Consider the following 16,285-nt stretch of genomic DNA (forward strand, 5'->3'; position numbering starts at 1 on the left):
ACAAGCAACAACAAGTTAGTAAATTTCCCAGCCTATTATTATACTATAAAGGCAAACAGAAGAAATGCATACTCATAAGAAAACTTGTCTCAAGACAATAGAGGGAAACCCAAGAATCAAATTTAGTGATTGAAGCAAGTTCAAGGACAAACCTAGACATCCATTATTCTAACTAGAAGAACAAAATCTAACCCCTAGACTGTTTTGTTCAGTAACATTTGAACCAATAAAAAAGGGCTTGCAAATATTATGGACAGCAAAATAAGGTCAGAGATGAAATTTTTTTTTATCCTAACCAAAACTCTTTGTTTTTCTAATTAATATTTACATTTACCTTTTCCTTGTACAGGGATTTGTGCAGTCAATTTGCAATGTTATATTGAAAAATGTAACTATTTGACATCAAGAAGAGTACGTAGTAACAGATAGTAGTGATACCTTGTAGCAATATCAGAGAATTTACAGTGTTTAAAGCTCACCAAATACAAAGCAACCTTGCTCTAGGGGGTGTGCTTGGTATCATTCGCAATTCATTAAACACACTTCACCCCAAAGTAGAGCCTAACTTACAAACATACTTTACCCATGCACAAGTACTATGCAGTTACAGAACTTACTACCATCTTATATTTGTACCACCTATGCGGTTACAGAACTTACTACCTTCTTATATTTGTACCACCTTGCTACCAATAGATACATCCCAAAGTTCACAAGGCTAAGTATGGCAAGGAGCCAATAGAAGTAGTCAAGGTGGCCACGATTTAGGTTATCTGGTATCCAACCAAGCTTTCCATGTTTGGTGGTAATTTTTGTGACAATTGTAACAAGCAGGGTACTTAAATAGTTCCCTAGTGCAACAGTAGTAAGTGATAGAGCAGAGCACATGCTGCGCATGGCATCAGGAGCCTGGTCATAGAAGAACTCCAACTGTCCAATGAATGTAAAGACCTCAGCAGCTCCAACAAGGAAGTACTGTGGAACTTGCCAGAAGATTGACATGGGGACCTGCTCCTTGTCATAGTAATTGTGTGTCCTCACCATGTCAAGCCTTACAACCTCAAGAATCCCAGCAGCTACCATGGAGAATATGGAGATGACAAGGCCAATACCCATTCGTTGAAGTTGGGTAAATCCGCGGTCATGACCTGTGTATTGTCTAGCCACTGGCACTATGATGTTGTTATAGATAGGGACCCATATAAGGACACTAATGGTGTCAAAGATGGAGAGGGATGCTGATGGTATCTCAAAGTGAGGGCCCATATGAGCATTCATCGTCTGACCTTGTAATACAAACATGGTGCTCATCTGACTATATACTGTTGCAAACATAATGCCTGTGGCCCATACAGGAAGCAGTCGTATAATAGACTTGAGCTCCTCAACTTGGGTGACAGTGCATAGTCTCCATGGATCCTCCATACCACCTTTAATCTGATTACTTTCTGAAGCCACAGCTGCCTTGTCAAAAAACCTGCTTTCTCTCGGTTAGATGAACCATGATTGTCACTTCATGTCAGATAAAACAATATTTTTCTGTTAACTGTTAGATGTGGCCTATCTGACCTTGTTGTATTTCTTGCCTTTGTATCAAGTTGCAGAAGACAAAGGAGAACACGAAAGTGAGTTACATGAATTTGAATTCATTTCAGTTCTTTCTATATCTTGGAGATCTGCCACTAATCAGTGTCTGGCATGGAAATCTATTACTTGCAGATTTAAGACAAAAGGTGCTTATACAAATGCCTTCAGTTTTGAAATAAAAAAAAAAACAAGAAAGAGAAGCAAGCAAAAATCCTTATGGTCTTTCCATTGGATGGAGCTAGGTAGTGTTCAACTGTCCCAAAGACCTCTAAGATGTCAATTTCAGAAGGTTCTATCTGAATTGTGGGCACAACACAGTAGTCTGAGTTCTGCCCATGTATGCCAAAACATATGATAACTGGGAGAAGTATTACATGTTTCTCTTTTACATGGTGTATAAGGTCAACCTATATAGGCACAAACAAACAACACTTGTGAAGACATGTATAATCAGCCACAGTTATCTATGCAGTATGATTCATAGCTTCCAGTTAAGGCATGTTCTTAAATATCCTACAAGAAACTGTTTATTGAATACTATATAACTAACTAATATGAAAAATTAAAAGGAAAGGCTCCACATACCCGAACTGATTTGTGTGGTCAAGTTTACGGCTTCCTTCTATTGCAGACTCATCATCAACATTCTCATAAAGAACATCTTTATCATCAGGCACTTTTACATTATATTTCCTTATGGCTGCAACAATGACTTGAACTAATCGTGTTAAAGGACTCCCTCCAGGTTTCTGCCGACGATACATGCCAGTTCCAGACAAGAAGAATATCAAAGCAATTGCCATGGCAACAGCTGGGATTCCAAAACCCCAACCCCACCCAACATTCATCTGTATCCAGACCAACACTGAGGAAGCTATAAGAGCACCAATATTTATTGAAAAGTAAAACCAATTGAAGTAAGAACTCTTTGTTTTCTTTTCTTTCTCATCAGCATCATCAAATTGATCTGCACCAAAGGATGAGACACAAGGCTTGATCCCTCCAGTCCCAAGAGCGATTAAGTATAAGTGCTACAAAGAACACAGCACTTTGTATTTCTTTGGGATGACAATCATCCCCATGGCAGGATGGTTTAATCCCAGAGACTGAGGCTGAAAGGGTTAACAATGTCATGCCCTGCATTCAAACAACTTTCTCATTTGAGTGTCATGGGGTTAAAATCCTTTATGTTAAATAGTCATGCATGCGTCAAACAGATACCAAGCTTGTTTCAGTAGTGATCTGATAGAGTACTGGGTAACATAGCAAGTTCAGATTCTCAACTATTCATATCACAGTAATAATGCAATAAGTGAACAAATAATCCAACACAAGGTTAATTTCATCACTTAAGTGAGCTGATTGTGTTAAGCTGATCTTGAAGAAAGTAATGGAAGAATTCTCTGCAACTTACAATGACATAGATGATTGAAAAAGTGACAATAGTTCGGTATCTTCCCCAGTATGCATCAGCTAGGAAAGCACCAATCAATGGCGTGATATAGCATGTTCCTGACCAATTGGTCACATTGTTGGCTGCTGTAGCATTAGGTTGGTGGAGACGTAGTTTCATGTAAAGTACCAAGTTCGTGCCCATTCCATAATATGCTAATCTTTCACAGCATTCATTTCCTAAAGAAAATGTCGACAATTATTATGAGAACTCTGAAGGATATATTTATATAGAGATAAATAGACAGATAGAGAGAGAGAGAGAGAGAAAGAGAGACTTGTAACTTAAAACCGTACCAAGGATAAAGGGTATGGTCCTCTTGTTGCCTGTTTTCTTCTTGTTAGCAGGGTTGTTATGCCTGTCCACTGTTCCATCTTTTGTATAAGTATCTTCTACCGCCATTTCTACGATTGTAGTTGTCTTTCACCTGCCACACCATTGGGTCATCAAGGCATAAAAGATGACATCAACACAGAAATGAGGTCATATAACATAATTCCACCTCATGTATTATAACAGATAGGGAACAATCGAGGGGCTACAAATTTACATAGAGAGCAAAACTGACCATGTAGACATCTATGGAAGACATAATTTTATACAGAAAAAGATCATGAACATAAATGGCAAGTTCTATACAGATGCTGACTCCGTCTGTGAGGGTGCTTTTCCCCACAGTGGCCCTCATTTTCATCAAAGTGTGTGACGGGAACAACATTATAAGAAAAGAATTAAGAAATCAAAATTTAAGCGATACAAAACCCAGGAGAAAGCATTCGTAGAGAACTTTCACAGATAAAAGCCTTGGTTTGACAAATTGCCGGCACATCAAAGTCACGGAGATCTGGGAGGTGCACACCTCTATTAGAGGAAAGCAATTGTCAGATATCTGACGACAGTTGCTACGAACAATATTTGAGCACCATCTAACTTGACAATCCACCAGTCACGGACAGAGGCACTTTAAAATATTTAACTGGAGGAAGTTCAATTGACATTTCAATTTTACAAGGCAATGACTAAACACATTCTTTGCATTGCGCGACGAAAAAAACAGAGAAGCTTATCGCGTCCACAACTTCAGAAAATAACTATCAAGTCCTCTACTACTGGGCAGCAAAGAGTGCTTCTCGATGTGATATAATACAACCAGTCCACTGCCAGCGAATTCAATCAGAAACCAAAATCAGATCTACAGCGTCCTGTCCAATTCCAGGGCAGAATATTATTCTCATGCGAAACCGTGCAGTGGATGACTGAGTGATGAACAAATCAATTTCAGATCAAATTTTATACAAGATGGTCAGATTCCATAGCAAAAATGAGAAAAGTTAAGTCTTCTCGCATTTGTAAAGTTGGCATTTACTAGATTTACCAACTCAAATCGGAATCTTTGATCGCCATGGTATGGGTCAGCCAACGAAAAACCGTGCGAAAAAGGAGCACTAAAGCCCGAGTCCTGCTTAGTGTTCCAACGTCCCCTCAACGAATAAAACAACGCGCAGCGGGACCCACATATCGCAACTTTCCTTGATATTTGTCATGAAATCCTGTTGTCGAACAAAAAATCCGCGATCGAACGCTTGGTACCTCTTCAATTATTTAACAAACCAGAAACACGACATGCACACGTCCCACTGTAGTTGCAAGAGTCCTACATCTCCGTTAGACGGGAAGGAAATGTGAATTGGCCCAAGAGAATGAAGTGGAGAATTCGAAAGCCTCACGACTCTCATCCGTATGATTTAAATCCCCTATCTTGTTGCAGCCGCCTGCTAAAGGAACTCCCCGGTCTCAAGTTGTACTTATCAGCACGACACACTCACGATTCAGATTTTAAATTAAATTTCAGGTCTTACGTTGATAATTGATATAGCTTGAATTTGTTATATTACAGTGAAAAGCATTTCCACTGAAAAATGAAAACAATGAAAAGCTTCCGAATTTGGACCCAAAAAAAGATATTTAGAAGAAAAAGGATCGAAAAGGTCGTAACTTATAAAATCACGAATCTTTAAACATATATTAGAACTTCATGCTGATTATCCACAGCTGCAAAAATGTCATTCATATCGAATTTTGTCAAGAACCGACTCAGGTTGATTCGGCACATCAGGCGGGCAACGCTTCAACCTTAACTCTCGAGTCCTCTATTTAAGTCTCTTCCAACTCAAATATTGCGAACTGGCACGAAACAAACACGCGGAAAAACATTTACAAGTTACTCGGTGAAGGACTGATTACTCGCCGACGCGGCAGCGGGCCGTATGTCGGAGGAAAAGAAAAAAAAAAAAAGAGTAAAACCTGCATCATAATAATGCCAGACTTGATCGCTCCTTAGGATCAAAAGCGCTACTACTGCAACAAAGCGATCGCAAAGAAATCCTCCAACGATCAACACAAAATAAGCAAAAATCCGGTGAACGCAAAGCAAAAGAAACAGATCGATGTCTCACTCGGCAAATCAAGCAGACATTCACACGACGACGAAGGAGAAGCATATTTTGAAGAAGAAAAGCATGAGATAAAAAAACACGGAAAGGAGAAAGTGAAAATTACCTCGCAAACTCGACGCCTCCGTGCGGAGAGGAGACGAAACGCCAACCAAGCCTCCGCGAGAGCGAAAGAAAACGGCTTACAGGCTACCTCTTACGACCAGAGCAGTGGAAAGATTCTCTCTCCCTTTCCCTCCCGCGGAAGAGATAACCAAAAAAGTGGCTTAAAAGATGCACTTGGTGCCAGACGCTCTTAAATAGCCTCGATGAAATTAAGGTCAAATACCGGAGACGCCTCGGTTAGCGTCTATATTACGAAACCACCAGGTAAATTTATCGCGCGAGAAGGGAAATAAAAAGAAAGAAGAGGGTAAGTAAGGAAGGTTAAAAAAAAAATGAGCTGGCTTTGTTACTGAAAGGAGGCGTAACGTGCAATCTGGCAAGTATCAATGCGGCGCGAGTTAATTCGGAGGCACACATTCTTAGGAAGTGAGAGTAAGTGAGGGCAACGATGTAGGAGCTTTATTTGTAAAATTAGCCTAACTTGAATTTGGCCCGAATCATGGGTTGTTTCCTTCGTCGGTCGTCCGGTCGGTAATCCCAATTACATCAAAACCAGCCTTCCTACTAGTTTGGTAATCGATTTGGACTTTAAGATGAGTCTCGTGCTAATAATTTTATAACATTTACTTAATTGAGAGTTATGCTTGAGAATAAATTTAGAAATAATATAAATTATTAATTAAGTAAATGTTATAAATAACAATTTTGTATGATTAAAATCATTTAAATATATGTCTTAGCAATATGCTTATTTTGATATTTATTGAAGAAGTCATATCAAGGAGTTTAAGATGAGTCTCGTGTTAAACATATTTCACAAGTTTCATGGAGTCTAAGTTAAATCTTATGCAAAACAAGTCTCACAATATAAGGAAAGTCAAAAGGAAAAAACTGGAATTAGGAAGATGTTTCCTAATTATGTTGTCTCTTTATGTTAGCAAGTTATATTTTGGTGTAATTATAAACTTTGGAAAATTTTATTTTTAGTATAATTCAAATTATAATCCTTTATAAAAGAAAGTGGATGTAAGAGAGTGTAATATCTCTCTCATACTTTTCCTGACATATTAATGTACAATTGCTCTCTTGGTTCTCTCTGTGCACACTTTTCTTTTTCACTCTCTCTCTCTCTCTCTCTCTTCCATGGTTTATCATTAAAAATTAAATTGGTGTCAAATATGGGAAGGTTCTAACAAGAAAATGGAGAATAAGATGGATAAGAAACGGGTCAAGAAGAAGAAAAAAAAAAGAGTTTTTCGTTTTTCCCTTTAGTTACCTTTTTTCCCTGTTCTTGTTTGTTCTTTGGATTTTGAATTCTTTTACCACAATTTTAATATAAAAAGTTAATATGGCAGGGTAGTAGCATTGGTAGTGGTTGGGACAAACGGAATTGCATCATTCAGTAAAGAAAGGTGGAAAAGTTGCAACCTGGTAGTGGTTGGGGTGGACGAAATCTCATTGTCCGGTGAAGAGATGTGGAAGAACAGCAACACTGGTAGCGGCTAGGGCGGATGTAATCGCATCGTCTATGCGAAGAGGTGTGGAAGAACAATAGCTGGAGCGGACGACATTGCATCGTCCGGTGGAAGAGCAACGACACTGGTAGCGGCTAGGGTTGACGAAATCGCATCGTCTAGTGAAGAGATGTGGAAGAGCAACGACATTGGTAGCGGATTGAATCAGAGAGAGAGCGCATAGTCCAGATGGGTAGAGATTTTGTGATGAAGTAATTTTTTTGTTGCACATGTGAAACTTGCACGTGCGAGGGACATGAGCGTCGGGAATTATTTCCCCCCTGGACTTAAGCCGCTTGGAATGGTTCTGCCAAGACAACTCAAGGGGAGCTTGGTGAGGTACCGATGAGGGTGGTTGTCGGTAGAGTGAGCGACGACGGCAACGGGGTGACGGTGTAGATGACGACAAGAGCATCGGATGGGAATGAGAGAGACAGAGACGAAGAAGAGGAAGAGAAATTTGCGGAAGCGGTGCAGGGTCTTCATCATGCAATGGGGAAGGAGTCGAACTAGAGACGACGGTGGGAGAGGGAGCGGTGCTACAGAGGTCGGACCCGGGGTTCGACTTCAATGGCGATTTCCAACAACGATGAGTTGGTTCTGATTAATCGACTGAGAGCTCTGTTACCATATAGAATTTCAGGATGAAGAATAATATTTGTTGTGGTCTTCATTGATGAGGAATTAAGTATTTATAGAGTTTATAACAATGACCGTAGAGATGACAACTCTTCAAAGTTTGAATTTGAGTCTATTTGGTTGTTGTATTTCGATCCTTATCCTTAGCTCTATCATTTCTTTCCATGGTTTTTCTTTTGTTCTCTCTTCCAGGATATCATGGATTGTCTATATTGTACATCAATTATTAGCTTCACCTTTAAATCTCCTAGTTTATTTTATCTTTTGAGTTTTCTTTCTTCTATGAAAACAGAAATAATCATGATTATAAAAATATTTTTAACTTACATAAGTTAAAATTTGTATTATTGTTCTAGCTATTTATTTAAAATTGATATAAAAATCTTTATCCATATCAATTATTCGATTACCCTAATACCGATAGGGATAGCTTTACAACTTTTAACCTTAAGGAAAAAAAAAAAACTTTTAACCCATTTGGATACATAAAAATCTGAGTCATATTGACCGAGTTGGATCGAGACTCACCCTTCTGGTGATTAGACTTGGGGTGAGTGGGAAGGGATTTGGCCGTGAGAGAAGAGTGAATTTCTTTCCTACAACTCAACTCACCCGGTTCAAAACTGATTTGGAGAGTTGAAAAACCTAGAAAATCACATGAGGAGCCTTCCATTCATACTCTCCTAGGAATTTACACTATCCCAAGTTCCCAAAGTTAGGGGTGGCTTCGAACCGAGCCGGTTCGAGAGCCGGCTCGGTTTGATTCGTCATCTATCTAGCTTGAGCACCGAAATCGGCTCGTTTACCTTAATGAGCCGAGCTTGACCGAAACTAGGTTCGGTTCGTCGGCTCGAAGCGAGTCGGATCGGTAACGGGATCGCAAGCGAGCGGGGGGAGCGAGAGCGAGAGCGAGGGGGGGAAAAATTTTTCCTCCCCCCTTGTCATCGCCGACCCCTCCCATCGGTTGTTGTTGCCGCCTCTACAGCCGTCGCAGCTGTTCGCCAGCCGTCTCTACCGCCGTCGCAGCTGCTCACCGGCCGCCTCTGTAGATGTCCGTTCGATTTCTTCCTCTCCTCTCCGTCGCCTCTGTTTCCGTCGTGGCCGTCATCCCCGACGATAGGTCCTCCTCGACGCCGTAACCCCCTTCCCTCCACGTTGTCTCGGCGAAAAACCAGAACAGGGGAGAAATAATCTCCCCCCTCCCTCGCGAGAAGATGATCTCGCACGTGCGAGATCATAAAATAAAAAAATAAAAAAAACTTTTTCCTCTGGAAAAAATTAAAAATGAATTTTATAGAAATAATTTTCTATAAATTATTAGTGTCTCATGTTTTTTTAAACATTTTTCTAATTAAATTTTTTTATTAAAAATCATATAATTTTCTAAGTAAGATTTTTCGTACCAAGATGGGGTAGAAAACTATATAGAAAATTTTTGAATAAGTATTTAACAGTTGATGTTGTAATACTTTTAGCATGAAGCAATTTTTATTGCAATTTTGTGTTTGATATTTTATTTAATTAAAAATTTATCGATAAGTATAATAATATATTAGATTGATTAGTAATTTTTATTTATTTCCCTAGAAGAGACAATAAAAGGTCCATTTAACTTTCCTCAAAAATTTTAAAATATTTTCTGTAATTTTCTAATAAGTCACTAATAGTAATAAGATTTTATTTAAAGTTTTTTTTGGGAATATGTATCATAGGAAAAATATTTTTAGTTTTTCTTAGAATATAAATTTTTATCTAGGGACACTAAGGAGGCCGTAATAAATTATTGCTAGATTCAAAAATTACAAAACAAGCTAGACAACAATTGGAGTAAAAAATATTAATATTGGTGCATTTTAATCCATTATTGAAATTCAATCCTGAACCTCCCCTATCATTATATTTTAAAAAAATGTATGCATAATCTTATATATAATTTATTCAAAGCCACCCATACGTGCGAGATCATAAACAAGGGAAAAAAAACTCTTTGTCCCTTCCTCATGGCTCTTAAATAAATTGAAAAGATATTTTAGTAGAAATACGTTTCTAGAGACTATTAGTGGTTTTTTCAATAAATGTTGAAAAGACATTTTTAATAGAAATATAGGGACCATTAGTGCCTCATGTTTTTTCAAAATATTTTTTTAATTATAAATTCTTTTTAAAAAATCATATAATTTTCTAAGTAAGATTTTCTTGCCAAGGTGGGTTAGAAAACCTTATAGAAAAATTTTAAATAAGCATTTGACAGTTGATGATATAATACTTTGAGCATGAGGCAATTTTCATAGCAATTTTGTGTTTGACATTTGATGTGATTAAAAATTTATCGATAAGTATAATAATATATTAGATTAATTATTATTTTTTATTTATTTCCTTAGAAAAGGCAATAAGAGGTCCATTTAACTTTCCTAAGAAAAATTTAAAATATTTCTTGTAATTTTCTAGTAAGTCTGTAATAGTAATAGGATTTTATTTAAAGGATTTATAGTTTTTATTTGGGTGATTGTAAATTGATAGTGATATTTTATTTAATTTTGTTGTGTTTGATTATTGTATGGAGTTTATTTATAATGTTATGCAGTGTATGGAGTGTTTAGATTATTTTATGGAGTGTATAAACAATTTCATGAAGTGTTTATGGAATATATAGATAATTTTATGGAGTGTTTATGTAGGTATTATGTATATTGATTATGCCCAATTTTAAGTAGAGGTCATGCCGAACTTTATACAAGTATTATATATATAGATTATGCTCAATTTTAAGTAGAGGTTATGCCCAATCTTATACACATATTATATATATAAGTTATGCCCAATTTTATGTAGAGTTCATGCCCAATTTTATGTAAAATGTATGTATAATTTTATATATATTTTATTCGATTTATATATTTTATTCGATATATATTTTTTGAAAAGTTTTAAATGTATGTTGAACGAACTCGAGCTTGATAACAATTTTAGGCTCAAGAGACTCGGCTCGGCTCGACTCGACTCGATGCCACCTGGAACAAAAAACAGATAAATACATATGACAGTAACACTGCAGCCTGCTCAACGAGTTACAGAAGAAAACAACGCATCAATGTTGCAAACCAGCGAAATGACCTTTTACCCATCTCGCGAGTCGCAACGATAACAATGTCTACCATTGATCTCATCTCTTCACAGTCTGAACTCCAAACTGGATCGAGTACAGGTCACCATTAAGGCTTTGCAGGATTTGACCCCATTAAAAAAAAACCAAACGTATCACCCAAAAGTGTCATCCAAATCAAGCTCTCCCAAACTTGTCTTCATCGTCTCCAGAGTTCCTATCATTCCTTCCATTTAATTACCAGTTTAATTTCCCCATCAAGAAACGGGCGAAAGAATCTTCCTCGTCTGTAATCCTGTTTCAACGCTTCCTCGGCCTTCGTGCGCGTCCGCAAACGACGAAAGTTGGTGTGAAAGCAGCTCCGCGTAATTCTATGTGCCGATCGCAACTCATGATGCGATTGACATGGAAAGCTTCCAAGTGCTAGTGGCAAAGGACGTTTCAAGCTTTCAGCACTGGTGTGAACGGCACGGCGCTGAGAATCTAAAGGTGTTGTAAAAGATGGAGAGGAAGGACGACGGGGATGGGAGTCGTCGTTAGTGAGGAGGGCAGCCACAGAAAAGACCATTTTGTCCCTTAATGAGCAGGGTAATTTTTGAAAATGACCATTTTGTTGTGTGCTAGGGTACTACTACAAGTATGATATATAGGACTCAAATGTAATTTCAATAATTGTTTAGGGTACTTGGGTGTGTAAGGGCACTATTGTTATTGATCAAATAATATTAGGGTTAGAATCACAAGGAGGAAGATAGGAAAATCATTTTTTAATTGGAATTTTTTTTAGTGGAAAAATTCCCTTTTGACTCATTTTCTTGTGTAGCTATGGTGTTTGTATTTACACTAGAAATAAATTTTTATAAATAATAAAAAATAAGGTTAAAAGTAAGAGATTAGTGATCAAGAACCAATTTAATGTGTCTTGATTTATTTTTCCGATAGTCTCCTATTGGAAAATAGAAAACTCGTTTTCTGTTTTTTATTTTTTTATCATGTCTTAAAGATAAGAGGAATCAAGAATAAACCAAGAGGAAATTTTTTTTCGTCCCCAAAAATGGTACAAAATGGTGGAAACATTTCTTATGGCCTTCACTTTCTTATTGACACAAACACATCCTAAATAAAAAAGGACTCTATCTAGATGGCAAGTTGTTTAAGGCATTGTTAGTGCCTTTTCTAGGAAATGCTAGAAAGGTATTTCTAGTATAAATACGTTTATAGGAACTATTAGTGCCTCATGTTTCATAAAAAATATTTTTTAGTCGGAAATTCTTACTAGGAAAATCATATAATTTGTTAGGTAAGATTTTCCAGCAACCATATAATTTTTTAAAAAAATTCATGTAATTTCCTAGTAAGGCCTAAGTGTAACTATGATAAACCTCTATTTTAAATATTAGAAAAAGGACTTGGGAAGAGTGTTTCCAACATGTGTTTGCCTCTTGTTCTAGATTTATCGAGCGACGTTCTCCTCATTTCATCCTAGGTCTGTAACACATTTAGATGTCATATTTACAAAGGCCAAAATTTAAATACATCCAATAGAATATGTTAAAATCTAACCAATTAAGGGTATATGAATAATTAAAACTAAATAAAATATCAAATAAAAAATTAAAATAAGAGTCACAATTGAACTCGCTTTTCGAGCAAAGAAATGGGGATATAAGAAGAAAGGGACATGACCACCTTCTTTTTGCAAGACTAAGGAGGGTGTGTCACCTCCCTTGTATGATAGCAAGAAATAGGTGTCATCCCTCCTTGTCAAGATATCAGGTGGGGAGGATAGCCTTCCCCTTCTCCTTCTCTTCTCTCTACTAAGACTCACTAGTAATGTTCATAAGATAGAAGAGAGGGCAAAAACGTTCTCTCCCATCTTTGTCATATGGAGGATCATGAAGAATAGCTCATGGGTATTTACCAAATTCATCTATGGTCATTATAGATAGTAAATTGACATCCAAAGTGTTCAAACAAAGGTTGGATTTTCTAGTGCAAGCTATAAAATGGCATGGGACTAGGGAGTGAGTAATTTTTACCTTTCTTCAGTGATTGGAGGAGACTAACCTTATGCTACTACATGATAAATAGATTTTAATTTATTTTCAAACCCATTAATATAAACCAAACTTAAATTAACAATGACAATTAACAATGACATAATCATTATCACTTCCTTGCTTGAATTAGCGGTTAATCGATCTTAAAATATTCTTGTCCACTAATTGTAATATAAAAGTATAGTGGAGTAACCAAAGTGGTCTAAGGATCACATTTTTCTTAATTAAATATGAGTGACACACAATGGGAGAACTCTATTCTAACTGAATCCAAGTTTGCTAATGGAATCTTAAATTCTCACCTGATGAGTAGAGTGTTGACTTTAATGATTCTTCAATAATACTTATCCTTTAGGCACTTTGGAGAATTCAAGATGAGAATGAGCCTCTTTTTTGTTTTTCTTTTGTGTTCTTTTCAATGATTAAAGAGGACTTAGATAAAAAAAAAAAAAAAAAAAATCTTGTCCTTATCAATGATTTCATCTAATAGTCATGAGACGGCACCCCAATGGAGGTCCCAACCCTTGGCTATTGGATTTACTTATTCTTTTAAGAACACCAAAAAAAAAAAAAAACTTCGAATAGCAAATTAGGCTGTGAGAGTCATATAAGACATGTCTTCAATCCATCTCGTACTAGGCAGGGGGACTGACTGCTCTCGCTTGATCTTTCTTTGCAATCTCACCGTCAATGACAAAGCGAATAAAACCCCTCTCCTACTAGCATTGGAAGATTGTGTGTGTGTGTGTAGGTGTGTGGGACTACCCAGTCATGAAAAGAAAGGGGAGAGCGGACTTCTCCTCTCTCTTTCGGTCTTCCTACAGATCAAGAGAGACTTATTCTCTTTTCTTTTCTTTTCTTTTAAAATTTTCTTGTAAATTAACATCATGTTGACATCATATCGAATTAATTGGCAATCAACATCTGATCACAAATCTATAAATATAGTATGAAAAAAAAAGTTCGATATACAACACAAATATGTAATAGAAAAATAAATCATGTGAAAAACTAATAACCAATTTCTGTAATCTAAGGACATAATCTACCACAATAGAATTTTGAAACCTTTGAATGTGTCACTGGCGTATGAAAGTTGAAATTAAATGGTCAAGCAGCTCAACCACTTAGACGTTTATCATGTGGAGTCCAATGTTTACTCCCTACCAAATTCATTCACCAAACTAATTCTATAACATATTTCTTATGAATTGGTTAACTAAACAAACAACCCTTGAGAGCTTGTGCTTATCTCAAATCATCGAAAGACCTTCACCCAAACTTAGTTGTTTTTGTTACATAGTTCGGTAATGAATCGATCGATTTTTTTCTCGATTAATAATTGTATGATTTTTATTATATTAATTCATGTGGGATTATTCTTATTAATAATCTTCCTCGCTATCAAGTTTATTAAAAAAAACTTGAACAACACGAACAAGGTATAAACCCGGTAGGTAGAAGAAAGCAAAGAACCCTACTCCATTGCCATGTTGAAGTGTAGGATTCTTTTTCCAACTCATATGACAGAAAAACAGAGTTGAAAATGAATAAATTTTAGGTAAATGAAAATGATACAGATGTAGGGGTTTAGGGTGGGTGAAGAACAGGTTTACAGCTTCACTCGTGACTAATTTATTTGTTAATTATTTGATCTGTTTAACTCATATAAGCAACGATGCTTTTCGTATATTTTTTTAACTGATCAATGGGCAAGATGATGATGTCTTTGAAGAATTTGCACCCAGGTGACCCATTTTCAGTCTCGGCCATAATCTAGGGAGATTATTTGAATAGATGGCGTCTTGCTGACGCTCTGCACGTCTTCTCTTGTTAGAGTTGATAGTCAGTACGTCCATGTCCGTCGTGCAGACAGCTCAAAAGGAAAGCTTCCGCTTCCTCCAGAAGAAGAAGATGGAAGAAGATTGCTGACAGCTCGAATCTCTTCCATCACTGACATCTTTTTCCAAAATTTAACTGTTCATCCAGACGGTCAAACCCAGAGAAGATAAACCAGAAGGATCGGTGTAATTGAAGCATCGCTTCACATTTCGAATGGGTTCTAGAATAGACAACAACGTAAACCAAACCATATTCGTGTGCAAACCTTGTATGGAAAGCAAAAGAAGAAAGAAGAAGAAGAAGAAGAAGACGACGACGTGAAAGGTCAATGTGAGGATGATAGAGGCAAAGCCCCTGTATCTGTTTGGTTATCGGTGAGCTGTAGCTCTTACCCACCTCTTAATCTTAGCTTTCAAACAACAGAGCAAAGGTGATTCAACCCCTGAAAGGTATTTCGCAACTATAATCTCATGGACACCCTCACGCTTCCATGATTGCTGGAGCAGGACCATTCTCACATGAAACTCCTACCCTTTGAGCTATTTTTTTTCTTAATCTAAAATTTCGACAGACCAGAATGATCTTGGGTACGTGTAGGGTACCCTGCCTCAAACTGGTATAAAAAATAATAGTGGGTCAGGCCCACCCTAACCTGTTCTTGTAGGGAAGAACTGCCTTATAAAGTAGATATCAAACTAACCAGCGTCCGACCTGAACCTTCCAAGTGGGCCCTTGGTTTGGTGATCCGGACGGTTCATCTAACGCTCCTTTTTCTTTTCCCTTTCCTCCCTCGAGTCAATTCGTAATAATATCACATCTGTCAATCTTTGTGGGACCGCAGGTTGTTTTTGTAGGCTCCACGTATTCCTTAAATTTCAAATTTGTCAGATAATATTTATATTTAAAACAGAGAAAAGATGATTTTTTTTTAATATAAAAGAAAAAGAAAGGCTTTTTCGTTATTGGATGGGCCGCTCGTAAACGAATTCCTATGCATGGGGTGCATGTTAATCACAGCCGTTGATGACGGCCGAAGCTTTAATTGATTGCGGGGATCAACGGGTAAGATCATCAGTTGTTCACTAATTAGTCAAATTACACCTGATGAATGCTTCAATAAAAAGAACAGACACAGAACAGAGTACTGAGATTTTACGTGCAAATTCAGAGATTCCGCGTCACACAGAGACAGGCGACGCTGCTTAAGAAACCAGGAATCCACAAGAACCGGAGTAATCCATTTAAGCCGTTTTTAAAAGGAAAGGGCAATTGGAAACAGTAAGCTTCGCGTTTTTAAATGGAAGATGTAAAAATCAAACTCGAGGATGGGAACAAGAACAGGAGGAGAAAGGGTCTCGTCTTTATGTAACATGCAAGAAATCGAAAACCAAAGAATAAGGGTTTTCAGTAAAAGTCTTGTTACTAAAGAATCCATTCCACCTAACTAATAAAAACGACATTGCAGCAGAGTTGTGAATCCCTTTATAAGTGTGAGTTCGCCGGTCATTCGAATACGGAGACGAAGT

At 37.2% G+C, this 16,285-nt stretch overlaps 1 protein-coding gene across 1 annotated transcript; it reads right to left on the minus strand.

The window, feature by feature from the left end:
• Positions 1-418: 418 nt before the first annotated feature.
• On the minus strand, positions 419-5,723 carry LOC137966002 (protein NRT1/ PTR FAMILY 8.1-like). Its single transcript, XM_068812432.1, is given in 6 exon segments — positions 419-1,477; positions 2,173-2,615; positions 2,617-2,724; positions 3,002-3,219; positions 3,337-3,467; positions 5,600-5,723. Coding segments are annotated over 5 exon segments (1,713 nt in total). The 5' UTR covers positions 3,443-3,467; positions 5,600-5,723; the 3' UTR covers positions 419-639.
• Positions 5,724-16,285: the final 10,562 nt, after the last annotated feature.

The sequence above is a fragment of the Aristolochia californica genome, unplaced genomic scaffold, assembly GCF_029961685.1.
Source record: "Aristolochia californica isolate CCGP_79_NKW_82.1479 unplaced genomic scaffold, dmAriCali1.0.hap1 SCAF_5, whole genome shotgun sequence".
In the NCBI taxonomy this organism is placed as follows: domain Eukaryota; kingdom Viridiplantae; phylum Streptophyta; class Magnoliopsida; order Piperales; family Aristolochiaceae; genus Aristolochia; species Aristolochia californica.